Source organism: Berghia stephanieae, chromosome 5 (assembly GCF_034508935.2).
Source record: "Berghia stephanieae isolate SIO BIC M18660-M18661 chromosome 5, UCSD_Bste_1.3, whole genome shotgun sequence".
Lineage (NCBI taxonomy): Eukaryota > Metazoa > Mollusca > Gastropoda > Nudibranchia > Aeolidiidae > Berghia > Berghia stephanieae.
Window position 1 is genome coordinate 66,405,499 of NC_088364.1, and position 27,964 is coordinate 66,433,462.

At 35.9% G+C, this 27,964-nt stretch overlaps 2 protein-coding genes across 2 annotated transcripts; one reads left to right on the forward strand and one right to left on the reverse strand.

Moving 5' to 3' along the window:
* Positions 1 to 2,104: 2,104 nt before the first annotated feature.
* LOC144973440 (toll-like receptor 2 type-2) lies at positions 2,105 to 8,584 on the forward strand. The gene is made up of 2 exons (XM_078915897.1): positions 2,105 to 2,319; positions 5,612 to 8,584. The coding sequence occupies exon 2, from the start codon at positions 5,694 to 5,696 to the stop codon at positions 8,445 to 8,447; it is 2,754 nt and encodes a 917-aa protein (XP_078772023.1). The 5' UTR covers positions 2,105 to 2,319; positions 5,612 to 5,693; the 3' UTR covers positions 8,448 to 8,584.
* Positions 8,585 to 14,840: 6,256 nt separating this feature from the next.
* Positions 14,841 to 27,057, reverse strand: LOC144973441 (small ribosomal subunit protein eS6-like). The gene is made up of 5 exons (XM_078915898.1): positions 26,928 to 27,057; positions 21,437 to 21,568; positions 20,346 to 20,556; positions 19,572 to 19,721; positions 14,841 to 15,500 (listed from the first exon to the last, which is right to left on the reverse strand). The coding sequence occupies exons 1-5, from the start codon at positions 26,931 to 26,933 to the stop codon at positions 14,896 to 14,898; spliced, it is 1,104 nt and encodes a 367-aa protein (XP_078772024.1). The 5' UTR covers positions 26,934 to 27,057; the 3' UTR covers positions 14,841 to 14,895.
* Positions 27,058 to 27,964: the final 907 nt, after the last annotated feature.

The window sequence follows — 27,964 nt, forward strand, 5'->3', positions numbered from 1 at the left end:
ATCCGAAAGCGAGTGTCATTTCACGCAATTTTTAAAAAATTAGAAAGCCAAAAATCACAAATATCGTAACAAAAATTTTAAAAACTAAGTAAATATTTGAAAAGGTTTTCTTACTTTAAGCATTGGGGGCACCATGGCCAAGCGAAATGGTCTTTGCTTTGTACCCGAAATGTACCGAGTTCAACTACCAGTCGTGTTGTATGGCCTTGAACGGGTCACCTCGCCCACTCCTCATTTTGTAGCGCTGCACTGCGGAAGACGTGTGGGTTATTCATGTGTTCCCTAGGAATATACCCTGAATAAGAATAGGATGAACAAAGGATATGTTAATGTTATTCTTTTTTTTTTAATTTTTAGTGTTGAGTTTTCTGTCTTTTGTTAAACAGGTGGGTTTGTTTGTTTTTTTTTTTGTTTTTTTTTTGTTTTTGTTTTTTTTTTTTTCTAGTTTTCAATCTAGGATGAAAACAAAAAGATAAGTCTGAATAATGCTTCGCCGTATTGATTGTCAACTGCCAACTCTAAATGAAGCCAAAGAACGGTTTTCCCTATCCCCAAGTCTCATCCAAAATAGACAAGGGTTTCTAATCACGTCAAATTGACATTGACAGAAGAAAAGAAAAAACTGTTTTATTTAATTTTACTTTTATTTCCATTTTACTGGTGAAGAACCATCCAAGTTTGCGGGGGAAATACTTTCGAACATGCACTCGTGTATTTTAAGCCTTATACCACTATGTATGATGAAAATTAACATCGATCGAGACGAATCTTTTAAGCCATTAACGATCAAAAATCGGTCCGTTATTAAGTCTGTAGGTGCGTGCAAATAAATCTGGTAACAGGGCGGCCAGATGGCGATTCACAAGAAAAAATGACCGATCATTATATTATATTATATTATGCCCTAGCAGATTTTGCTAAATTGTAATTATTTGAGTCAACGAGTAATAGAATTTTACCCTTAATTTGAAAAGGTTTGCAAGTTACTCGTAAAGCAATCTGTAAAATAATAGTTTTATAATTGTTAGATATTCCAGTAACTCTGTGCTCGGTGGCAAAACTTTTTTGGACCACCAACCCTATTTTTTTAAAAGTAGATTTGTTTCTTCTAGGCAGAAATTGAAACAAGATTAGAGATATGACCATCTCCTGTGTAATGAATTGAGATATAAAATATCTGGTCGAACACAGGACCTTCCGATCCGAAATTGAGTGTCATACCACAAGACCACACAATTGAAGAATGAAAAAAAAAGAAAGAAAGAAAGGAAGGAAGGAAGCCAAAAAAAATCACAAATACCTTAGTTAAAATTTAAAAACTGGATAATTTTGTGCTCAAATAAAAAGTGGTTGTAAAAATCATCAGTTATACTCATAGCATTTCATTGGAACACGTCATGGTTCCTGCCATGCATTCACTCTTTATTAGAGGTGATCAGTTTTTGTAACCCTTGTAAATCATTTCTCGTTTATATTCCCGACGGTATATTTGACCTATAAAGCAAACTGCCTATTTGATACGTAAAAATTAGATGTGATCATTTTTTTTTTAACCCTTGTAAATTCTCCTCGTTTATAATCCTGTATATTTGACGTTTAAAGCAAGCTGCTTATTTGATACGTAAAAATTAGAGGTGATCATTTTTTTTTATCTAACCCTTGTAAATCATCTCTCGTTTATAACCCTGTATATCTATTTGACCTTTAAAGCAAGCTGCTTATTTGATAACGTAAAAATAATTCGGTTTTGTGGCGACATGCATGTATTTGTAGGTCTGATAACGAACACAATTGTGGGCTTGATTTAACATTGTTGTAATGGACAATTTTTTTAAATGTTGATTTGAGAGTAACTTAACTAGAATGACCCCAAAACAATGTGGGTTATCAGACCTGCATATAAGTTTACGTCGGTTTGTGGCATTACCCAATCTAAATACCGAAAGTATCTATTATAAAATCATGTGCCATAACCTGTTATCAAAGTTAAAAGCCATATCCGAATGAAAAAAAAAACCTAAAAAGCGGGCACAGGTTGAGCAAATATTATATCGATATGTAAATATATTTTCTTCATATTTTAAGAGTAGGTACTTATCTCATAGGCATGCGTTTCAGTTTATGGCTGGTTAAATTATGCTGGTTACTTCAAGACCACTTTAGCACTACTAAAAAACACTTGACTTATCCCTGGTCCTTTTCTTCAAATCAAACATTGGTTCATTAGTCTCAGTTCGAGGATTGACGAGAAGAAAAGTTTTTTTTGTTTTGTTGTTGCTGTTGTTCCATTTTATTGTGATTAATTTTATCAACAAAGGGGTGAGTCTGTTTTCAATGTTATCATTATATCATATCATATCATGTAAAGGGTTATTTAGGCCAACTGACCTCTGGCTACTCCTTGTATTTAAATTTAATGTGTGTTTCTTTTGGGTTTTGTTTTTTTTTTGTTTTTGTTTTTTTTTTTGTTATTTTTGTTTGTTTTTTGTTTTTTTTTTGTTTTTTTGTTTATTTGTTTGTTTTTGTTTTTTGTTGTTTTTTTTTTTTTTTTTGTTTTTTTTGTTGTTTGTTTGTTGATGTTTTTTTGTTTTGTTTTTTTTTTTTTGTTTTTTTTTTTTTGTTTGTTTTTTGTTGTTTTGTAGTTTGTTTTTTTTTTTTTTTTTTTTTTGGTTTGTTTGTTTTTTTTGTTTTTTGGTTTTTTTTTTTTGGGGGGGGGGGGGTTAAAAGGGTTTTACGGCGCATGCAACACATTTAGGTCATATCAGCGCTAGTTAAAAGGAAGAAAATGGGATAGTAAAAACATTTTAGATATACAATTAAAAGGACTTGAGGAAGAAGTAAGACATTGGGGAAATGGTTGAAATAGGGATTCCAAGAGCACACTATCGGTGCACTTAGTTTGAGATCACCTAAAAGTCTCACCCAGACACAAGTACAAGATCCCACTATAAAGAAAACACTCAAATGTTTATAAATCATATGTTAAAACAATAATAACAGAGAGATGATTTACAAGGAAAAAAATATCATCTCCCAAAACTATACCTGTACATTCGACTGTTTCCCTCCCAGCCAAGAACTCCAGCCAGGGTCCGGACAAAACTAAGTAATCTCATTCCAAGAAAAAGCAATTGGAAAACAGATATAGGGGGATAGAAGACACAGTACCTCCCTGCCTACCACGGGAGGTCGGGAACCCCACCCAGTTAAATTTAATCAAAATAATATAGGAATTGATAATTTCTTTATCAGACGTTATTTTGACTTTGTCTACAGAAGCAGCATTTTTCGTTTCATAATTGATACTGTTCCAAAAATTTTACAATTCTGTCAATAATATAAAATTCCCCTTATGCCAGTTGTGTATCTCTGTCTATTGATGCTATGCGTTTATATAAAATACAACATCCAACCAGCCGGATATATCGAACCAATGTGTATCCTTGAAGGTTTATAGTCTGATTGATATAATTTAGTCAGAAGCAATCACCAAAATGGCTGGCTGAAAGCAAACAAAAGGCAAATGTTAAAAAGAGATTATATATTCTCAATGACAAGAAATTTCAAGTGTTTGTTCTCAATAAAACATAAAAGCCTAACCCAAGTATTATAGTGCGGCATTCTTAGAATCTCATGGAAAGATCAAATAAAAAACGAGGAGGCATTAAAAGAAATTGGAGTACGGCCAACTTTGGTAAACACCATCAGAAAAAGACAGTTAAAATTTCTCGGACATATTTACAGAAAAAATGGAATTGAAAAGATTGTACTAACGGGTAAAGTTGCTGGGAAGAAAAGAAGAGGGAGACAGAGGATAGATTGCATTGACAATCTGAATGGATGGATTGGTGGAGGAGGAACAGGAATCGAGCTATTGAGAAGATCTGAGGACAGGTATGGTTGGAGGGACATGATCGCCGATGTCTGCAACAGGCCTGGCACTTGATGATGATGATGATGATGATGATGATGATGATGTTGTTGTCTAGTTGGTATGATACTCGCTTTCTGATCGGAAAGTCATGGGTTCGAGCATCGATCGGCGCATAGTTGAATCCTTGGAAAAGGCTCTTTACTCACATTCTCTCATCATACTCAGGTTTAAAATGAATACCCGGTCGTTAACAGCATTGTCTCTGTCCGAAAAAAATGTAATATCGCCTCACAGGCGTCATGTTCCATCCTACATGATAAACGTTGCTGTTGGCCAGGGACCCCTTGTAAAGTGCTTTAGGCACATTTAGTGGATATTGCTCTATAGAAAAGCTCAATTATTTTCTTTTTCTTTTTTTTTTTTGATAGCTTTTACTTTAAATTCAAATTTTAGCATCAACTCTCTCCTTACAAGCAATTGTGAGAAACTTCCACGAAACTTCACACCCACCCACAACAAAAATAAACTTTTCTTTATCAAGCAGTCTAGTACGAGTGCATTCTTAATTGAAATTAGCTCTACATATTATTAGTGCCAAGCTTTTATAACTATAATCAAACAAAAATTATATTTGTGGTGTATTAATGAAATAATAATAATAATAATAATAATAATAATAATAATAATAATAATAATAATAATAATAATAATAATAATAATAATAATAATAATAATAATAATAATAACTATACACATGACTTTTTGGGGCAGCGTGGCTAAGCGGTACAGTGCCCTGCATGACATGTTTTGCACGGGTTATCATGGCGGACAGTGTGTCCTAAAGTCCAAACCATGACAGTTTGCTTCTTTTCACTATTGACTCCTATATTTAAGACTTGGTATATTATTCAAATACGTAAACTATAGTATTATTACTATAGTTCGGCCACGGTACGAAGCAAAGACTATACCTTGCGCCCTAAATGTTGGCTGACAGATAGTTCGTGAAATTTCCAATAAATAACATTCAATGCATAAGGGGAGTGGGGAGTTAATATTGACAAAACCAACAAATCAGGGTTGTTTATTTGGCATTTTAATATCAAATTGTAAAGACTTTGAGATTTTAAGCTATTTGGCATGGAAAATTAGGTATGAAGTTTTCGTCTTCTCTGATTATGTATCTTTCTTTCATTTTTTTTTTTTTTTTTGTAACTTTTTTTTTTTTTTTTTTTGGGGGGGGGCATTTCTTTTTTCAAATCACTTAATTTCACAAATTAAAATCAGATAATTTCAGAAAATATTCAAATTCAAATCGCATTTTTTACTTCAACCAGTTAACTGCCGTACTCTGGAAAGACAAGTATGGATAAATTTGACCAGATTTAAATGAGCCTCATCTTGACTAAAATTTTCAAACCTGTGACTTTGCGAAATCCCATGTTTGAGAGTGTTTGCCAAGATGCGGGGGGGGTGTCATTTAAATCGATCGATATTTGAATTTGAAGTACAAGTTTTCTGGTCACCTTTTTAAATACATGTAAACGGCTTTCCAGAGTACGGCAGTTTACTGTTTAATTAACACACGTATTTGTGGCGAGCAAGAATTAATTCACAGCACATAGACAATTTTAGAATCATACATATCTTGACTTAAAGGAAAATTTATGATCTGAAGTTTTGCCTGCAAAAAAAAAAGACGATTGGTGAACATCTTCTTGTATAAATCTATTCCAGGTCCCCACGAGTGTGTGTGGAGAAAACACGAGCGACTAAATAGTTTGTTTGAGCCGTTCTTTATACCCAAGAACTCGTGGAGATGTCACGGCCCCCTAGCAATTCCTGCCTTATGATGTCATTATGCTTTTGTTTGTCCATTCTATCCCTGGGCGCCATTGTCGCTGGCCTTCGTGGTAGCCATTACAGATACCCATTGTCTCCTTGTCTGTACAAAGACGATCGAGTATACGGTGGAGTTTTCGTTGACTGTCAAGGCCAACGGTTGGCAACAGTTCCTCCAGAGGGTTGGATTCCTCCGAACACGACAACTTTGCTTCTCCAGGACAACCCCATCACACGTATAGAAAGCACATCGTTTCAAAGAGCCACCGAGCTGCGGTTCTTGTCTCTGGCGAGAAATGGTATAACATCGATAAACCATGGAGCTTTTCGATTCAATATGAAGCTGGAGGTTCTTGATCTTGAAAATAATCGGATTAGCCTCGATCGTTTAAGCATGAAAGAGCCGTTATTTTACAACCTCCATAACTTATCCACACTGAAACTTATTGAAAATCATAATAAGAAGCTCTATAATTCTAGGTACCCACCAAATCTTTTTCTGGGATTATCCAATCTTCGAACTTTGACCCTTGACACGTTTTACGGAGATCTCAGTTTTAACGGTATATTCAACAATACACCAAAATTAAAAACGCTCCTTCTTAGTGGAGGCTTCACTGCAATTCAAAACGAATCATTCTGCGGTTTTGAGTCAATTGAATTAAAAAGCTTGACAATCGTTAATGCAGTTAACTTCATATTCACAAACGTAGGGGCTTTGCGTCACCTGAAGTTCCTAGAGTCGTACATACTCGAGGACAATAGACAAGGGACAAGACGAACTCTAGAAAGTTTGGCTCCTCTGGTTAAAAGAAATTTGACAATGTTAAAATTCAACCAGCTGGAAAACCCTCGTGGCGATGATCCTATTCGATTCAAAAGAGATTCAGAACTGACTGTGCACATGGCTCGTCATCTGTCTCAGATATGTGTTAAACATTTTATATTCAGATGGAATCGATTGTTCTTTATCGAACCTCGAACACTCACGAGTCCAACTTGGGCCCGTTGTCTTGTTTCTCTTGACTTCAGCAGTAATCCATTGCTTGGAAATAACCTGGAACTCTTTCATTTATCGGTCTTGCGATCTTTAACGTCTCTAACATTAGCTAACAGAAAATACTCATTCTTTAACACGATGGAACAAAAATATTATACTAGATCCTCTCCCTCTGCTGTCGACGAAAGTAGAACCTACCGATATTTTGAGGCACCATATCAATCGTCTAATTATATCTCAAGCTGCAAGAATCATACGGAATGTGAAGAAACGGAGACTTCACAAAATAATGTAGCAAGTTTACAATCAAAATTACTAAAATCTCATACCAGTTTTGTATCTCTCGGTTTAACCATAGAAATGCATCTGCCAAGAACTCTGGTCTATTTGAATTTTGATGGGTTGTCCTCGAACAGTGGCAGTTTCAATCTCGATGTTAATTTCAAAGGAGGGAAAAATTTGGAGGAATTGTATTTATCGGATTGTGGTGGAGAAAGATTTACTGGCAAGTGGACTGGAGTGGAGAATGTAAAAGTTCTTGACATTTCAGACAACGATGGAAGCATCTTTAGCGCTTATTTTCTGATCTCTTTTCCCAAGTTAACTACACTAATAATGTCAAAAATGAATATTTACAGATGCTTTACACCACCCACGTATCAACCAATGTTCCACCATCTTACAAATCTTAAGCATTTGGACTTGTCTCACAACAACATATTTTATTTACCAGGAGATGTATTTTCTAACAATCAATTTCTTGAATATTTAAATTTGGCTGGAAATCGCCTGAGTAAATTATCAATGAACTTAGATGATCATCTGAACCTTGGCATCTTAGATATTGGAGCCAATTCATTTCGTCAGCTTTCTAAAGACGAAACAGCTGCTCTAGATCAGTACGCACTGGGACGGCCAAGATTTTCTCTTCGTTTGGATGGAAATGTCTTCTCGTGTAGTTGCTCCAATATCCGGTTTCTGAAATGGCTGCAGGATACCTGGGTGAATTTAAAAAGTGATAGGAATTTTACTTGTACTTTGGAGGATGGTCAGCTTTCATCGATAAAGAACATTCCCAGCGTCGTTGGAAAATGGAGAGAGTGCCATGGTCAAAAAGCGTTTTTAACCTCTCTAATTTTACTATGTGTTACAGCTTTAGGATACCCACTTGTTTTTCTTGGAATCAAGTATAAGACCCATATCACAGCAGCTTGCTTTCAATTTTTCAGCTCCAAGTTCGCTTTCAAATCACCAAAAGACTATCCCCTAGGTGTTTACATAGGTTATACAGACATAGATTCAGATTTTGCTTGCATGAAGCTTAGAGAATTTGTAGAAAATCAACTTCATCTCAGCACCTATGTTCACCATCGAGATCTCCTGCCTGCCTCAAACATGGCCGAATCTATCGTATACGCCATCAACTCGAGCTGGAGAATTCTGCTGGTTGTGACACAAGATTATCTACGAGATCCCTGGTCATACTTGGCCATGAAAACCGCCATGTTCACGGTGGGGCCCTCCAACCCAGGTCGGCTGGTGCTTGTCATCGTAACGGATGAAGAAAACTTAAAGAGGCCAGCTGTGGAGCACCAAATTCCTCATACGATATTACAAGTCGTTCGTGACGACAACATTATCCGAATCACTTGGGATCGTCTTCGTCATGACAATCAAATTACAGTTCGTCAACGAGAAGCATTGCGTGCAGCACTCCTGGGGGTCATATAGATAGAGATAATCATTTGCACCTCACATCATGCCATGTCTGTATAATTACACTTTGTACTTGAATTTGTTGTTGATGTAAAGCGTTTTGTTGTATAAGTATCATTATTACGTATTGTCGATATCTCTTATTATTATTATTATTATTATTATTATTATTATTATTATTATTATTATTATTATTATTATTATTATTTTATTATATTATTATTATTATTAAAATCTCATTATTATAAAGTTATAACTGTTAGTATTAATTATTATTATTATTATTATTATTATTATTATTATTATTATTATTATTAGTAGTAGTAGTAGTAGTAGTAGTAGTAGTAGTAGTAGTAGTAGTAGTAATAGTATTAGTAGTAGTAGTAGTAGTAGTAGTAGTAGAAGTAGTAGTGGTAGTAGTAGTAGTAGTAGTAGTAGTAGTAGTAGTAGTAGTAGTAGTAGTAGTAGTAGTAGTAGTAGTAGTAGTAGTAGTAGTAGAAGAAGAAGTCGATCTAATGTGTATTTTATTCACTTGTAATACATTACTCGTTTTGTGCGTCCAATTCAAATGATTAAAATGTTGACTTTTATAAAATGTAATTTTCCCACCGCTTTCTATATGTGACGTCACACCGCGTAATGTTTGTCACGGAAGATTATGAACGTCTGTTTTATTACAAAAGGAATCATAGAAGAATAAAAATAATGGACTTTCAAATATGTTGTTTTCTTCTTCCAATAGTTTTCCTTACATGTCTGTTCGCCCACTATGCCGGCACGAAGGAATTTATCCTGGTTGCTGTAACTGTAACGCTAAACGGATGGTGCTACCATTTTGATAAGATGGCAGTCAATTATTATCAATTATCAAAAAGTACTTTCAGTTTTAGTGAGATCTTACAGACCGCGCAATTACCAATGAGTGGACCCATGTATAAATAATTCTGTGCTTCATGATAAAAAATTAACCTTGGAAATACGGAACAATGTTGATCCCCAACTCATTTTTTTTTGTTGTGGATGTGCTAGAATTACGTAGAATATTCCCAATGAAAATCAAACGTCATAAAGGGCTGAGTATTACGACCTAGAATATAATATGTGATTATTGATTGAAGCAATAAGTATAATACATATAGGGGCTTATTGTGACTAACAATTTACACATCCATGCGTCTACTTCAAAACCTCTTCAAAGTTTCAGTGGACAACAATATTTGCAAAAGGAAATTAACACCGTAAAAAGGGACGGTTTTTATTCTACAATTAAGCTAATGTCAACATACACTGTTCCAAATTGTGCTTAAGGGATTTGTTAAAGATATCGGAAACGCGCCCATTCCATAAATCGACAGCTCTAGGTGCCTCAAAAAACATAGCATTCATAAAAAGTGAAAAAAAAAAAAAACAAACTGTGGACCGGAATTTGGTTTTAATTTTAATCTATCAAATATTTTCTAATAGGGTAGGTCTTACTAATATTTGTCTGGAGGTCCAGTATTGCAATTGGATGATAGTCCCAAACAGAGCAGAAGACTCATTCAAAATCCGTCTGTTTGTAAACTATTTTTTTTTCTTTGTCTTGAACTATCGGGACCTCCATCCAAAATAACTACCAAACAACCTAAAAATGTTTTCAAGAAATGGTGAACGGATTCTAATTGCAGTCCAGGTTAGATACGTGTATGTATGTGCAGTGAGAACTAACCGCGTAGAAGTTAGAAGCAAATCAAGGGACATTACACACAATAATGATGAATTTGCCGTTTATTATAACTTGAGTTGTTTCCCTTATTCAGTCAGAGAGAGAGAGAGAGAGGTCTGTCTGTCTCTCTCTCTCCCTAATCAGGATCATCTCTCCATTTTCCTGACATGGCACATCCCAAACAGATCAGAAGACTCATTCAAAATCCGTCTGTTTGTAAACTATTTTCTTTCTTTTTATTGAACTATCGGGACCTCCATCCAAAATAACTACCAAACAACCTAAAAATGTTTTCAAGAAATGGTGAACGGATTCTAATTGAAATTGCAGTCCAGGTTAGATACGTATGTGCAGTGAGAACTAACCGCGTAGAAGTTAGAAGCAAATCAAGGGACATTACATACAATAATGATGAATTTGCCGTTTATTATAACTTGAGTTGTTTCCCTTATACAGTCAGAGAGAGGTCTGTCTCTCTCTCCCTCCCTAATCAGGATGTCTCCATTTTCCTGACATGGCGTTTTTTTGCACACACACACACATACACCCACAAAAAAAAATCTCAAATTTTGCAACCTAAAAAACAGCAACATTTGCAATTAATTTTCCTAAAAACCCATAATTAATTCATGAAAGAAAAGGGTATTTGTTTCACAGCGCTTGCAACAAATATAAGGTCATATCAGCACCAGTAAAAAGGAAGAAAATTGGACACGAGCTATCAAATTACACGTAAAAGAAAAAAAATCGTCTTTTCTTTCCTTTAAAAAAAAATATTATTTGTTTTGTTTTTGTTTTTTTTTTCGTTGCAAAATCTCGGAACATTTGCAAAAAAAAATTGCCCCAAAAATGCAGATTTTGCGGCCGCAATTCAAATCAGTGATTTTTTGCAGCCGCAAGCGATGCAAAAACTGCCATGCCAAATTATCCAGAAGGTAACCTGAAGACTGATTTTTTTTTTCTTCTAATTTCTAGGTAGTTTACTCCACTCATCGGTTAATCGCACTCCGCCTATGCACTACACATTCCCGAAAAACGGAATTTTTAAAATGCGATCGCTTCACTTAATCACACTGCATGGACTACGTCTTGATTGGAGTGACAACCAACAGGCTTATGAAATCAACGATGTTGTTCCTGTTCCACACAACTTTTCGGCCAAAGCATTCGATCAATACGTAACAATGGACAATATACCCATTAGCGGCAAACTGACATCTCAGGAACCACTGGACTCCGTTCAGCCACACAAGACAAGGCTTAGATGAAGATGAGGATGAGTCATTGGAATGTGACAAACCATCCCTGACAAACACTGAAAAACTTGAAACAGTACACAAACACCGCCACTTCATCCAAGAAGAACGCTTGACAGATGATCTACATTGGCGAGATTGGAGACAAAGTTTTATAGACAACTTGCACAGAATAGAAAGCAATCAACACTTCGCGATTACTGTTCTAACAAACAAAAATGTGATTTGTTGTCGATAAAACATGAAAAAGAAAAGATTTTAAAAAATAAACAAAAAAACAAAAAAAAACAAATAAATAAATTAAAAAACATTCTAATGAGGTCATGTCTAGAACTTGACGGTTCCAAGTCCGTAGAAAACTCAGAAATGAAGGCCCAACATGAATGGCACATGAAAGCTAGTGCTTAGAATTAGATGCTATTTTTAGCTTCTCCGCTTAATCGACACACTAACCTAAACTCCCTAGGATGTGCGATTAAGAGGAGTCGACTGTACTTCAGACACCGTCTATGTAGCTACTCTAGTAAATGCAACCGACAAGCGATTAATTCGAGAACGATCGATTAGAAAAAGGCAGATTACAACCTGGAAATTGGAAAAGGAAAGTCGATACAGACAGGGAGGATAAACAGCCAACCATAGATCAGGGCCCCACCCAGGATAATGCATTACAAAGAAGAGTGTGGAAATCCAGTACTCATTGCACTGGATTCCAGAATGCTCTGCAATAGACTAGACCCGCTGGAGCTTGGTGACCGCAATGTATATTGATTACCTACCTTAGACCTTTTAAGCACCGGATTTCGGCACACTCAGATTCTGGCTTTTTCCCAACAGATTGCAAGATTCCAGCGAGTGCTGTATTTTTATTTTTAGCAGAAGGACCTTCTCAGCCCATGATGATAGGCCATCAACTCAAAAAAAATTTTCGTTTGGATATTAGTTGTAGGTAGGGGATATTATTACATTTATATTACGATACTTGCAGATCTTTTCAGCACCAGTGGAGATGAAAAGGACAGATTTAGATTTAGATCAAGCTTACACAGTTACAGGAACCCAAGAAAAAAAGACATGAGGTAAAGTTCGACATAGATCAGATATGATCAGTCTAAGAGCAATAAATTCCAGCATTTAAATAGCGCAATATTCCCTAAACATGTTCAAAGCCCTTTACTAGGTGTCCCTATCCAAAAACAACACTTAACATGTAGGACAACGTATTGCTTTTAAGGATTCTATGGCGCTTGCAATAAATTATAGTCATGTCAGTGCCAGTAAAAAGGAAGAAAATGGGATAGTAAAAAGTTCTAGAATTAAAATACCCAAGAAAAAGGAACACAAAGGGGAATTTGTTCAAAGGAAACTGATGTAGATTCCAAAAGCACACTATCAGTGTACCGAGTTTGAGATCACCTGAATGTCTCATCCTGACATAAGCACAGGTCCCCACTCAAATGTTTACAAATAATACGTATATAACAAAAAGAATACAGTGCATATAACTTATACCAAGAGATGATTTACAAGACAAAAATATCATCTCCCAAAACTCAAAACATTTGACTGTTTCCCTCCCAGTCAGGGTCAGGACAAACCCAAGTAGATCTAATCTCATTCCAAGACAACAAAGACAGCATATTGGAAAACAGATGTAGGGGGATGGAAGACACAATAAGTCAAGTAAGTGACAAGCGTCTCCCTGCCCACTATGTGAGGTCAGGAACCCAAACACCAACATTAAGAACAAGACGACGCATGTGTAGTGCAGTATTACCCATAGTTCCCTCCAATAGACAAAGCTGTTTTAAAAAAGCCAGATACGTACACATTTAAAACCTACGGTGAGAGAATGTGAGTCTTTTCCAAGGTTCAACAAATTGCTGGATTCAAACCCTGAACTGATCAGTAGTCCAAAGGCAAGTGTCGCACCACAAGACCACATGCAAGCACTATTTGACAACCACAAGAGGTAGATACAGACAGATCCACCGATTACTGATGTGTAATATTTTTTATGAGGCTATTCTAGCCAGTACTACTCAAAATTTTGAATCTAAAAAATCCAAAACTGGAATTTTAAAACTAAAATCTGGGATTTCAACTGACTGCAACTACCCAATTTATGACCCCCCTATTGATGGGGACTTAGTCACAGAAAAGGAATGATTTGATATGAAAATCACCCTGTGACAAGGAATAACTCGAGAGGAAGCACTGATGCAAGACAAAAGCTGACAAGTTGATCTGTTCAACTCTTAGAATAAAGATTTGAAGAAGTGTGCATGAAATAGTGCCAGGCAATGTAAGAATTAAAAATTAAAAGTTTTTTTTTTTAAATCCCTAAAAAGAACAGCATGTCCAAACTGGGGATTGAACTTCAGACCTCCTGATCACTAGTCTGATTTTTCTTTCTTGCTGTGCCCGACAATGTTTCAGGTCTTCTTTCAGGCCTAGATCAGTCTTCTTCAACGATCGATGCATCATGTCTATAAATATTGGGCAACTCTATCGGATGTTTGACTTTGATTTAAATGGTTTTACTATCCTAGAAACACTGAGGCCATTTCGGTGCCAGTAAAAAGGAATTTGATGGGATAAAAACTCTAGATATGCAACTGAAAGCATCTGAGAAAAAGTTAGACAAAGGAGACTGAATCGAAGCAGATTTCAAGAACAATATATCAATGGAAGTTTGAGATTACTAGAAGTCCCATCCTGACAAGTAGTCTCCCACCAAGAATACCTATAAGTTTATAAAATACAGTCGCCTCTCTCTAATCCGAAACTCTACAATCGGGGTAGGTTGCTTGGGGACAGATTTTTTTCCTTCTGTATTTGTAAACTTTAGGGACTGAGGACTTATTTATCTGGATGTCTCTGTAATACAGACAAAATGCTAGGTTCAGATTGGGGAGACACAAATGTATTCTATTCTTTGTTTAATTCAGGAATGACAGAGAGGTGCACGGGAAACATACTATATATTTGACCATTTCCCTCCAAGCCAAGCATAGGACTCCAGCCATTGAAAACCAAATAATTTCATCCCAAGACAAAGACAGAAAGCAATTTTGAAAATGAAAACAGATATAAGACACAGCAAGACCCTAGTATCAGATGAAAATTCTTATGTTGACAAATGACAAAACTATTAATAATTAATTACCATTGAACCGTAATATCGCCAATAGTCTTTTAAAACTCCTACACATTTTGGTTATCCCAAATTGAACTGTTTTCAACCGCAGCTATTGATATAATACAATGCCAGACAATGCAAGATGGAAAATATAATTAAAAACCAGAACAACTCCAAAGCAGAATAGACCATCAGACCTCTGAATTACAGAAGCAGGACAGAGGTGCATACAAAGACAACTCTTCAGATTTGTATTGGAGAATATAGAGTGCATCCAGACTATGTTAATAAATATAAGAAATACATTATTTAATTTTTCCTAGATTTATTAATTCCAATTTATAACATTTTAATCACACCCTATTTCTTCTCAGGCTTCTTTGCTGAAGTGGGTTTCTTTGCTGCTCCTGTAGGTTTCTTCACAGCGGAAGTGGGTTTCTTTGCAACAGCACTTGGCTTCTTGGCAGCTGCTGAAGCAGGCTTCTTTGCTTCTGTTGTGGGCTTCTTAGCTGGGGCGGCGGTAGGCTTTTTAGGAGCAGAAGTGGGTTTCTTCGCAGCAGCGGAAGTAGGCTTCTTAGCGCCAGGGGCAGCAGTGGGTTTCTTAGCTGCTCCAGTTGGCTTCTTAGCAATAGAGGGGGGCTTCTTTGTTGCCACAGAGGCCTTCTTTGCTTCCAGAGTTGATTTCTTATCAGTTGCAGAGGCAGATGTCTTAGCTGCTGCAGCAGCCTTCTTGGCCTTGGCAGCCTTCTTAGATGATGATGAGGCTCTGCTTGAAGACAGTCTCTGTCTCCTGCGATCTTTAGCTTCTCTCATACGCAAAGCTAACAATTTAGCGTATTCCGCTGCTTGTTCTTGTCTTCTTACAGCCCTCTTGACCTTTTCATTCTGCTCTCTACGTCGCCTGTGCAGCTTAAGTGGGGTTAAGAGACGCTGAATTTTAGGGTGCTTGAACCTGGGCTTCTGGCCTGTTGAAGATGAAAACAATGAAAATCACTGAAAGGGCTTGTTTTAAATACATCCATCTACATACCTTCCAACTGGTGCGTAATTATTTATAAGTCTGATAACCCAAAATGTCTCGTTCTAATGAAAACACTGTCAAACCAAAAAAATATATTTTCCAACACGAAAAAGGCTACCAGACTCACAAATATATGTTTGTTTTGTTTGTTTTTAAGGGCTTTACAGCGCTTGCGACACATTTAGGTCATTTCATGGAATAGTCAAAATATTATAGATTTACAACCAAAGCATCCAAGAACAAGTAAGACAGAGGGGAATTAGTTCAAATAGGGAACAGACGTAGATTCCGTGCGCATACCATCAATGTACTTAGTTTGAGATCACCTTAAAGTCTCATCCAGACACCAGCAAGGATCCCACTAAGAGGAATACACTCAAATGTTTACAAATCATATGTTAAAAAAACCCAACAAAACAGTACATAACAGATAATTTACAAGGAAAAAAGTATCATCGCCCAAAACTATAACTATACATTCAACTTTTTCTCTCCCAGCCAAGGTCAGCAAAAGTAAGTAATCTCATTCCCAAGACAAAGACAGAAAGCATTTGGAAAACCTGATATATGGTCGGGAACTCCACCCAGACATATATGTACGTGGTTGCCAATCTAAACTAACAACAAAATTATACAAATTTCTAAAACATAACCTATCACTTCTAAAAATAAAGGTAATTCTAAAGAGGTTAAAAATGAATTAATGAGAAAATTGTAAAACGCAGCCATCAAAACTCTTCCATGGGAATCAGTAGAGATATCACCCAAGAGTCACAAAATGAGTAATTTGGGAGGGAAAAAAGCGTACACACCCCCCCCCCCCTCCCCTAAATGAATACATCCAATGCAGTCCCCAATGTCATGACAATGTTACAAGGTTACGGTAATGCTTGTACAGTTAAAATTTGTAATTTCATAACAGTTAGCTTCTGTCAACATGTAAATGCCTTGGATGTATTTGAAATGAGCAGTGCAAGGTTTTAGAATTGATAATTCAGTGATGATAACTAGATGGAAAGAACATGCAGGTTTGTTTTTTTTTTAATAGGATGAGCAAATTATCTCTTACACCTGCCCCCAACCACAGATGCTTAGTATGAAATTTTTAAAAATTCTCTCTATCTATCATAAAAATAAAAATTTACAAGGAAATCTTGAAATTTAGACCTTCCAAATTAAAAAAAAAAAAAACTAGATTTTCCGTTATTTAAATACTTCTTTGAAAAAACAACAAAAAACCCTGTATGCTAGCCACTACGCAGTGGATAAATCACAATTTTAAAAATAGGAATCAACAAGAATAACAACAAACTAGCCAACTTTTCAGAGATAAAACTCAGGACGAGCTTTGGTCAAATCTGAGATGTAACTGAAATGTGATAACGACGATGAAAAATAGTGTTGGTGGCACTGCCTTAACTCTTTAAGATTCAACCCGACAAAAACCGACACCGGCATAATATTCATGGGCGGGGTAGTCAAGACTGGCCTCAGTAAGTAAAATCCAATCGTTGTGAAGGAAATGACAGGCCCTGTCACTGCCGCAGGGTGTTTTCAGCTTTGATTTTTATAAATTTGCCGACAGAAAAGAAAATACGTTTCAGAAATTGCGATTTAAATCCTATTTTATTTGCGGGTGAAAATCATTGACATTGCACTTTGGTAAAAATCGGTAAAAAATTACGACCTTGGTGATGAAAAAAAGACTTTGAAGACAATTATTGTAAACTTTTAAAAATATTATGAATAATTTATAACTCCCTTATTTGTGGGTCGATTTTGTCATTCGAGGTATCGATTTTATTGTAATAAAGAGATAGGAACTTCAGAGTTATTTTTTCTGATGCGAAATTATTTCTTTGTAATTTTAGCACTAAGAAAAATAGTCGGTAAATAAATTTGTTACACCTCTTTGATAGACCGCCGGGGTCCGTTCGTGTAGAATTGTGAATCAAGCGTCTCAAAGTCTTCGACCAATCACAGGCTATCTATCCAGCTGGCCGAAACAAAGACGCTTCTCCCGTCGATGAATTACGCTATTGTTATGCAAGGAATATAACACCTTATTGAGTAGGCCTAAAAGCTAAAATCTAAAAGTAAAAAAATATAATTCCGAGGAATTTGAAAGTCACATTACTGAAATCAGCTTGAAAAAAGAAGTACACTGGTCTTTGTTTCATAAAAATCGGTTGAAAACCAACTGTTTTACGAATAAATTTGATTTTAAAAATTGCTTTTGTTTATTTTAGCTTTTTTTAGCAACTTTTTTATTTATCGGCCGATTTTCTTGATTTTTATATCATTCTTTATATCTCAAAGAGACGATATCAGTGATATAATTTGTTTGTTTCAAATGTAACTAGAACATAATTTGGCTTTTTTACCTATCGACCATGCCTGGATAATTTATTCAACAACGTGGCGATGTGACGCAACTATTCCATGGCCGTCTTCCACTGCCTCAGCGATGATTCAATTCATTGTTGACGGCTGTTGACACGTGAGCTGTCAGAACGACCAATCGTTGAAGGGTCAAGATGCTCAATAGCCAATCGTTCTTTGGTCAAAAAACTTAAGAACTCACGAGAACAAAAGTTTGAAATTTGGTGATGGACGGACCTATGAAATCGTTTCTGGGCGGAGTTTAGCCATGAGTGACCGTAGAAAACGAAAAGGCGACTACAGATATCAAAGAGTAGGCTTATATCATCAAAGGATGTCTACATGATTGACATGGCCATATAGGGAACTCATTATCTACTCCCCCAAAAAGAATCTGAACACGAGAGGGTTAATCCGTAAACATTCCTGGAAATTGGGGAAATCGGGAATGCTAACAGATTTTGAATTTTACAATATAAGCAGGAGAGTTTCAGGTTTGAACAATATTTTAGTGAAGAAATGTGAACATAGAATAAAAATCAGAATTACAATTCAGAAGGCTAAAATTTACTGAACTTATACACGCATAGACCGACCCCTTTCTGAGTGCTGAACTCCAGTAAAAAGAACATCAAGTACCACTTTCTTCCGTTTGGCAGGCGATTGGAAAATATACTGAGCGTCTATAACATACTGAACTCTGTTTTGTTTTTAAGGATTTTATGCGCATGCAACACATCTAGGTCATATCAGTGTCAGTAAAAAAGGAAGAAAATTGGATAGTGAAAAGATTCTAGATGTACAATAAAAAAGGACTTGAGGAAAAAAGTAAGACAAAGGGGAGTGGTTCAAAAAGGGAACATGTAGATTCCAAGAGCAGACTATCAGTGTACTTAGTTTGAGATCACCTAAATATCTCACCCATACACCAGTACAAGATCCCACTAAGAGGAATACACTCAAATGCTTACACTATACATTCAAAATAACAAACATAATAATACATAACATAGAGATGATTTACAACAGAAAAAATATCATCTCCCAAAACATGCATTTGACTGTTTCCCTCCCAGCCAAACACTACGGCCAGGGCCAGAGGTAAATCAAGTAATCTCATTCCAAGACAAAGACAGAAAGCAAATCGGAAAACAGATATAGGGGGATAGAGTAAATGCCACTGCCCACTATAGGAGACCAGGAACCCCACCCAGAGTTTGTTTCAGGTTTGAACAATATTTTGGTAAAGAAATATGAACATAGAATAAAAATCAGGATTGCAATCCAGGAGGCAAAAATTTACTGAACCTATACACATATAGACTCCAATAAAAAGAAATCAGGTTCCACCTTTTTCCATTAGCAGGTGATTGGAAAATATACTGAGCGTTTATAACATACTGAATTCTGTAAATATACCGGAAAATGGCAACCCTGAAAAATAGGTTGTCCATAGAGTGAGCAGGTCTGGAAATTTTATAAATTTCTGGTCGCACTTAGGGAGGGGAGAGGGAAATGAATAAATAGAATCTGTGTCCCCCAAAAAATCTCCTGCTGGTGGTTTGAATAAGACTAATAAGTCATGGTGAAACCATTATATTTTAGGCATGGTTACATTCTCTCAAGGACTTACCTTCCTTGACAGGAACTGGATGTCTGATCACATATTTCCTGACATCATCATCCTTGGACAAGTTGAACAACTTTCTGATCTTGCTGGCCCTCTTGGGACCCAATCGTCGAGGAATGGTCTTGTCGGTCAGTCCTGGGATGTCTTGTTCACCTGAAAATATAATCAGAGATCATTAAAAAGCTAGAAAAGGCTGCACTGCACCTGTAACTGCATCTGACTGTTGAAACTTCACACCTATAATTTTGAAGATGAGCAGATGTTTTCAGACTGTTGAATGTGAGATACCGTAAGAATGGAGAGCTTGAAGTTCCTCATAAGTAAATAAGTTTTAAAAATATACAATTGAGTGTGCAGCAGTTTATCAACAATACAAGATCCCATGCCACTTTTGAAATCCAAATGATGGTCACTACCAGAAATGCAACAGTTTCAGGTTTCAGGTCACAAAGTCTGTCAGTAAATAACAAAGGCAAATAGAAGAGCATTTTTCAGCCTTTAAACGAATATTATTTTTCTTCTGCTTATCTGAGTTTCAGAATTTTGGTAGAATCGTATTGAAAAGCACTTAGACCATTGCAACATAAAAAAAAATTAATGGAACTCACCTATTTAAATCATTTACGATAAAAATAGCAAAGGACTTCAAATACCAGAATCCACTAAGAAATTTGAGACCCATGATAAATCAAATTTGTATCTGCCTACCATAAAACCAGAGGTCAAATTACCATCTCGCAATTTCAAAGCAAGTGCAAACATAATGTATTCTCTTACCTTTCTTGACAATCACCATGCAAAGGACACTCAATTGGGAATCAACAATACATCCTCTGACTGACTTCCTTTTACGTTCACCTCTACGACGAGGACGGTAGCAGCTATGGCCTTCTCTGAGCAGCAGACGGATACGACTTGTGGTCAAAACTCCCTGCTTCATGGGAAAACCTTCTTTGTCATTGCCTCCACTGATGCGGAAAATGTAGCCCTGCGATATACAAAATTAAAGATATATAACACTTTTGTCTGGGGTGTGTTGAACCATTTAGTATAACAATTCAACGAAGGAAATAAAGATAACAATAAATCTGTTGCTAAGGAAAAGAAAAAAAAATAAAAATATAAAAGATTCAAGCCAGTACTCGTATGTAATAAAAATAAATATAATAAGACATGGAAATTGGTCGTCTTAGGACTGTAATCTGTGTTGCAGTTGAAAACGATATTAAAAAGGGAATGGTGATAAATTCTATCCCTTGATTCTTCCCCAAATGTTATTAAAATATGGAGATGTTTACATAGGTAAATTGTTAAGTTATTTCCTGTTTTACCATTCTATTTATTTTAAGGGGGTGACTATTCTCATTCTGGGTGAGAATAGAAAACGTTCGACCTCTCAAGGGTAAGAGGTCAAACGTTTTTCTCTTCTCACCCAGGATGAGAATAGAGACAGTCCCAAAATAATTTTGACTCTCGTATAGAAAGAAATCAAATCAGGGATGTAAGCATAATTATTTTCCATGTGGACAAGTACAGTCGTGTCTCTCTAATCTGGAACTCCACAATCTGGATGTCTCCATTATCTGAACAGGTTGCCTTGGGACAGCTTTTCTTCTTCTTCTCTATTTGTACACTCTAGGATTCCACTATTCTGATGTCTCTGGAATCCAGACAAAATCTGGGAACGGCAGTGTTCCGATTGGAGGGATGCGACTGTATAGTAGTATCATATGAATAATACAGTGAGCAATATTTTACCTAGCTGTCCTAAACTATTCCTGCATCACATAACAGGTCATTCAACAACTTCTAGTGTGACATGACCAGTAAAAATGTATTAATTTATAAATAATAAGCATAAAACTTGCCTTCCATTCATCACCAAGACTATCAGCGGGGACCTCAGCCGCCATGCGCTGATTATAGAATGGACGTAGTTTCATGTCATCTTCAATTTCAACGAGTTTCTGGCACCCGGTGGCGGGGTAACTGATGTTGAGCTGGGGGAACAAAATGATAATAATGTTAGGCATTAAAAAGTTCTGATGGCGCAAGTAGGTAGTCTGTAACAAGCCTTACGTTCCAAGGCATTTGGAAAGTGAATTTTTTCTTTTGAAGCATTTGCTACTATTACTTGTGCATTCATGTGGCTAGAATTTTGGGTCAGGTACGGAACTGTTTACACCTCGATCCAAAAGTAAGACATTACCATATCAGGTGGCTTTCAAAGGCACATTTATCTGAGTAAAAATTAATTCAAACAGTGCATTGATTGATATTTCAAAATTTAAAATACTCGGCTAAAATATTGTTTAAATGCACTTACAGCATTCTCCATACTAATATTATATTCAGAACGGTCATTCACAAATATGTTACCCCATGTCCATACACTACATTTCAAAAAGGGGGCCATGGCCAAGATTTGCCAGTAAAGTAGCAGGATGTTTAAAAACTCAGTTACTCAGCTCTTCTACTTCTAATCATAAATAAAATATAATTGAAACTGAATTTAATTTAAGGCATTTTCTATAACTCTATTCAACTAAGAAGACTGCTGATGAACCATATGAATTGAGTGAAAATATTAACAAAGTGACAATTTCTCCGAATGCTCGGGAAAATAAACTTGATCTCTATTACTCCACTCCAAGCGATTTCTGTTCTCAAGATTATTTTTGGTTACTTGCGAGAGTGTCTTGTGTGAATGGTGAATGTGTTTCTTTTGCCAGTGTTTGGCAGCTCTTTCTTTCATTCCCAACTTTCCGTTAAGATAGGTAGTCGCATCGCCCGTGGCTGAGCCGCTGATCGAGCCCCGATATCGATGTTACGGCTCTGGAGTGAAAATTGTGTTAACCGGTGAACATAGTTTTACTTCCATTGCCGTGGAATCGCTTCCTGTGCACTAATTTCGTCACTTCCGGTCTCATTTTAAAGAGGAGAAGCCAGCGCATCAGGCGGCGTTTTCAGATTTTTAATCCGTTCATTCTTTGTTCAGATGCCAGCTGTTTGAAAATTTGGTAAGTTTTAACTTCATTTTAAATACATTTTTCATTATATTACCTATTTTTAATTAATGTTATATTATTCGCCAACCATTTTTCTCTATTTGTGTGAATTTTGGTGGTGATTGATGCTGGCGAAAGGGTCTTTTAGTGACTTTAAATACGATGCGTGTTCATGAAGTTGGCGACGGCCAACCAGGATTGCCTCTCGATGTATCCCCGAGTCTCCTGTGTACAGTGCAGTCTGTAAACTATCGACTGCTTTTGCTTTTGTGACTTGTATAAATAATTTCAAGCTGAATAATTGCTGTAAAAAGACTGAAAATAGTCCCATCCATAATTTTAGTTTTATTTATGAATGAATGTTGAAACTGAAATGACTTTTTAACTGGGATGATACCGGACAACTAAAAATTATGTTCCACTGATATTATTTTTTTCTTTTATTTTTGTTTGTTCTGCAGGTTAAGTGTGTTGGTTTAATTTAATGTGGTTAATTTCAATACAAATAATACAGAATAGCATGATAGAGTCAATTCAAGTGAAAGTATATTTCATTCATTACTTTACTCTTTACCACAACAAAAATTATTATATAACTTTTAATTTTGTTGATTTAATCATAATCGAAGTACTTTTTTTGTTTTCAGAGTCAGACGTTCATTATGACACCACATTTTCATGTTTCATTTCCTGCCTTGTATTTTTAAATATGAAATTGAAATAACAATATGAATTTGATTGTCTGCCACCTCCAACTCCCGTCGTCTGCCGCCTCGAACTCCAGTCGTCTGTCTTGTATTTTTAAATATGAGATTGAAATAACAACATGAATTTGATTGTCTGCCACCTCCAACTCCAGTCGTCTGCCTCCTCCAGCTCCAATAATCTGCCTTGTATTTTTAAATATGAAATTGAAATAACAACATGAATTTGATTGTCTGCCACCTCCAACTCCAGTCGTCTGCCGCCTCTAACTCCAGTCGTCTGTCTTGTATTTTTAAATATGAGATTGAAATAACAACATGAATTTGATTGTCTGCCTCCTCCAGCTCCAATAATCTGCCTTGTATTTTTAAATATGAAATTGAAATAACAACATGAATTTGATTGTCTGCCACCTCCAACTCCAGTCGTCTGCCGCCTCTAACTCCAGTCGTCTGTCTTGTATTTTTAAATATGAGATTGATATAACAACATGAATTTGATTGTCTGCCACCTCCAACTCCAGTCGTCTGCCGTCTCGAACTCCAGTCGTCTGTCTTGTATTTCTAAATATGAGATTGAAATAACAACATGAATTTGATTGTCTGCCACCTCCAGCTCCTATAATCTGCTTTGTATTTTTGAATATATGAAATTGTAATAACAACATGAATTTGATTGTCTGCCACCTCCAACTCCCGTCGTCTGCCGCCTCCAGCTCCAATAATCTGCCTTGTATTTTTAAATATGAGATTGAAATAACAACATGAATTTGATTGTCTGCCACCTCCAACTCCCGTCATCTGCCTCCTCCAGCTCCAATAATCTGCCTTGTATTTTTAAATATGAAATTGAAATAACAACATGAATTTGATTGTCTGTCACCTCCAACTCCAGTCGTCTGCCGCCTCTAACTCCAGTCGTCTGTCTTGTATTTTTAAATATGAGATTGAAATAACAACATGAATTTGATTGTCTGCCTCCTCCAGCTCCAATATTCTGCCTTGTATTTTTAAATATGAAATTGAAATAACAACATGAATTTGATCATCTGCCGCCTCCAGCTCCAATAATCTATCTTGTATTTTTAAATGTGAAATTGAAATAACAACATGAATTTGATCATCTGCCGCCTCCAGCTCCAATAATCTCTTGTATTTTTAAATATGAAATTGAAATAACAACATGAATTTGATTGTCTGCCACCTCCAACTCCAGTCGTCTGCCGCCTCTAACTCCAGTCGTCTGTCTTGTATTTTTAAATATGAGATTGAAATAACAACATGAATTTGATTGTCTGCCACCTCCAACTCCCGTCGTCTGCCTCCTCCAGCTCCAATAATCTGCCTTGTATTTTTAAATATGAAATTGAAATAACATGAATTTGATCATCTGCCGCCTCCAGCTCCAATAATCTATCTTGTATTTTTAAATGTGAAATTGAAGTAACAACATGAATTCGATCGTCAGTCTCCCCCAACTACTTCTGTATCATTGCTTGGACTTCGATGTATTTATTCAGTATCATTACCTGGATATTGCCTGTGTCTACATTCCATGCAGCCAACAACCCATAGTGCCTAGATTTTGTTGTCTTCTGTCTTTTGCCACATCTCAGCCATCTTATGGATTTAAGCGAGTCAGTACGTGAGTACCCTTTAATTATCTGTTCTCTTAGTGATGTTGAATGCAAAGCAATTATCAAATTTTCTAAAGTTCATTTCAATTTTAATGTAGTTTAATAGTTAGTCATATGATACATCTCTTCGAGATGTTCAGTTTGATATATGACATGCCTATGTTGCAGAAAGTTTGCAAAGTGTCGGTATTTATCGGCTTATTGTTTGTTATGTAATATGTTACGTAATATTCAATTTTGCATTTTCAGGTTAAGTTTTCTCTACCACTCTTATGTAGTTCTTGTTTTTAATTTTGCATTTTTATCACTGACCATGTTTGCATATATAAAGCGGCAAGCTTGTTTCTCCCGAGTACTGTTGGTGCCCAAATGTCTTGTCCAAGGATGCAAAAACATTGGGCAGTACATTTGCAAGTTGCATTTACTGACACTTGTTCAACTTTATTTCTAGCCCTGTTCATTGTTTTTTTTGTTTTTTTCTTCTCTCCGAATACCAGTCATCTTTCGTCTGTTGCTCATTTGCCAATGCCAAATATTAAGTGCCTTCCCCAAGGACACAACTTTAGTGTCTAAATTCATACGTTTACGCTCCTTTCCTCTTGATTTAACAATTTTTGTGTTCAAAATTAATCATAGCCATAGTATTGTAAGCATGCTCTGGAAGAAGACCACCCTCAAATCTATTATCCGTTCCTCGCGCCTTTTTTTTCATTTTCTAGGGTTATGTAATTGCATGACGTTGCATAATATTGCATAATAATCATTTAATTTTTAAAAAAATTGCTTCGTCTTTCCTTTGCGATCATTTTGATATATGGTTTTATATGTATTCCAACCCAAATAACCGTGATTTTCCATTTCCCCCGCTTTTCGGTTGCTCTCTGGTCACAGTTTTAGTTTCTTTTTTCCTCTTAAATTATATTAAGTATTTTGGTCCACTTTTGCGGACTAATAATCCCGTAACTTTGGTTCTAATTGTCACATTGTCATAATTTTGGTACCATTGAAAAGTGTATTTCTTGCAGAATAGCATGAGACTATTTTGAAAACAATTGCTGCAATCTCAAATTTTCATGCAACTACCTAGTTAAGACTTCTATCTTGAGTTTGTGCTATCCTGTCTTTCAACCCGTTCCCGTCTTAGTCTTGAGAGTTTGGCTTTATTTATGTTTACTTTTGTTCTCTCTTTGTTAGTGCAGCACGAAGTGCAAAAGTGAACGCACCATGGAGTATTTGCGATAAGTGAAAGCACAACTTTTTGATAAAATGTCTTTGTCAACAATGTGCCGAAAAAACGCTAGCATGGTGATTCGTGAGAATTCCATGTCCACTCAGAGCATTTACACATCAGCTACTGGAGGCTAGCCGACCATTCAAAGAAATAGAATTCAAGTTTATTTTCTTGAGCGCTCCGAGAAATAGAGCCTGCCAAATAATTCATAAGTATTCATACTTTTGACTTTGGCAATTCGGTCAATGGTCAAGTTTTAGCGATTGAAATGTACCGCAAAACTAGCCATATAAATTAGCAAATAACATACATGGTGACCAAATAATGAGAGTGAGAGGTCAATATAACAACCAAGCTTCCAAAAAGATACCAGTTTTCAAACATTCAAACAGCGGAAAGATGGCGACGTCAACAACCGAAATGGACGCGAGAATTTCCAATTACCATCACTACTGTACTGTAACGACACTATCATATTGTTAGCTCTCTCAGACGGTTTACAAAGGACATGAATTCAGTCCTCACACATATCAAGTGAACTGGAAATTATATAAAAACAATCACACCGGCAATATCGGAAAAGATTCCATCTAATTGCAAAAAGCGAAAGTGACAGGACATATATAGCCAGTCTAAATCCGGAATTATTATCAATACCGAGAAGCATCTTATGCTAAATTCGGTTTAGAATACTTAAATCAAGTTCATTAAATGGTATTCCAGTTGTATTTATCGCCTATCAATTCAATAATTAAGTAAAATATTGAATATTTGCCTACCTTCATTCTGCCTAGATTCGCTAGACAAAACAACCCATGGGAAAAGGAAGTAGCTTTGTTTTGGTTACTTTCGATTCGGATATATCATGCATCCGGATTTAAGCAAGTGGATCTATACACATAGGATATAAAAAAGTTCAGGTCAAAATAAGGAGAGAGAAAAAATGGGGGTTTTTTTTTTTGTATTGTTTTTTCAAATTTTGTTTTGTTTTTGTTTTATTTTGTTTTCTTTGTTTCGTTTTATTATTTGTTAGTGTTTCTAATATCTTTTGTTTGTTTCTTTTTTTTTTTAATTTTGCTTTTAGTCTGTTAATAATCATATTTGCTGTTCTTTTTGGTTATTTTTCTTCCTTTTTTTTTTTGTCTTATTGTTATGTTTCGTTTTTGTTTTTGGGGGGAAAGGGGGGGAGGGGGGGGTTGTTTATTTTTTTTTTTTTTTGTTTTTTTTTGTGTTTTTTTTTTGCTTTTGTTTTTTGTTTTTTGTCTGTTTTTTGTTGTTGTCTGTTTGTTTTTTGTCTCTGTTTGTTGTCTTTTTTATTATTATTTTTCTCTCTTTTTTAATATCTCGAATCAGAATTCATCCAAAGACCTCAAATAGGATAGACACATTGTAGACATCAGAAGTAAGGAGAGCTAAATCAGCTTAATTATTTTATGGCGCATCTTATCAAGAATCTTGAGAACCTTGTGAATCATTCCGGAGTCTAAGATCAATGCACAATAATAATATTACAGTTTTGTCCCCATTGGTTTGTTATTATGATTTGCTATATGCTATTATTGATGCCATAACTTTTATTAGAGTTGGTCATGCTATTATTATTCTACCATTGCATATTACGTCGTCGGTAAACGCCAATCTACAGCTGTCTTGTGAACGTACCTATGTTTATAATTGTAATGGACTGCGATGGCACACATGTCCTCCAACTCTAACCCGTGAGGTTTATACATTCCGCCGAAGAAGAAGAAGAAGAAGAAGAAGAAGAAGAAGAAGAAGAAGAGAAGAAGAAGAGAAGAAGAAGAAGAGAAGAAAG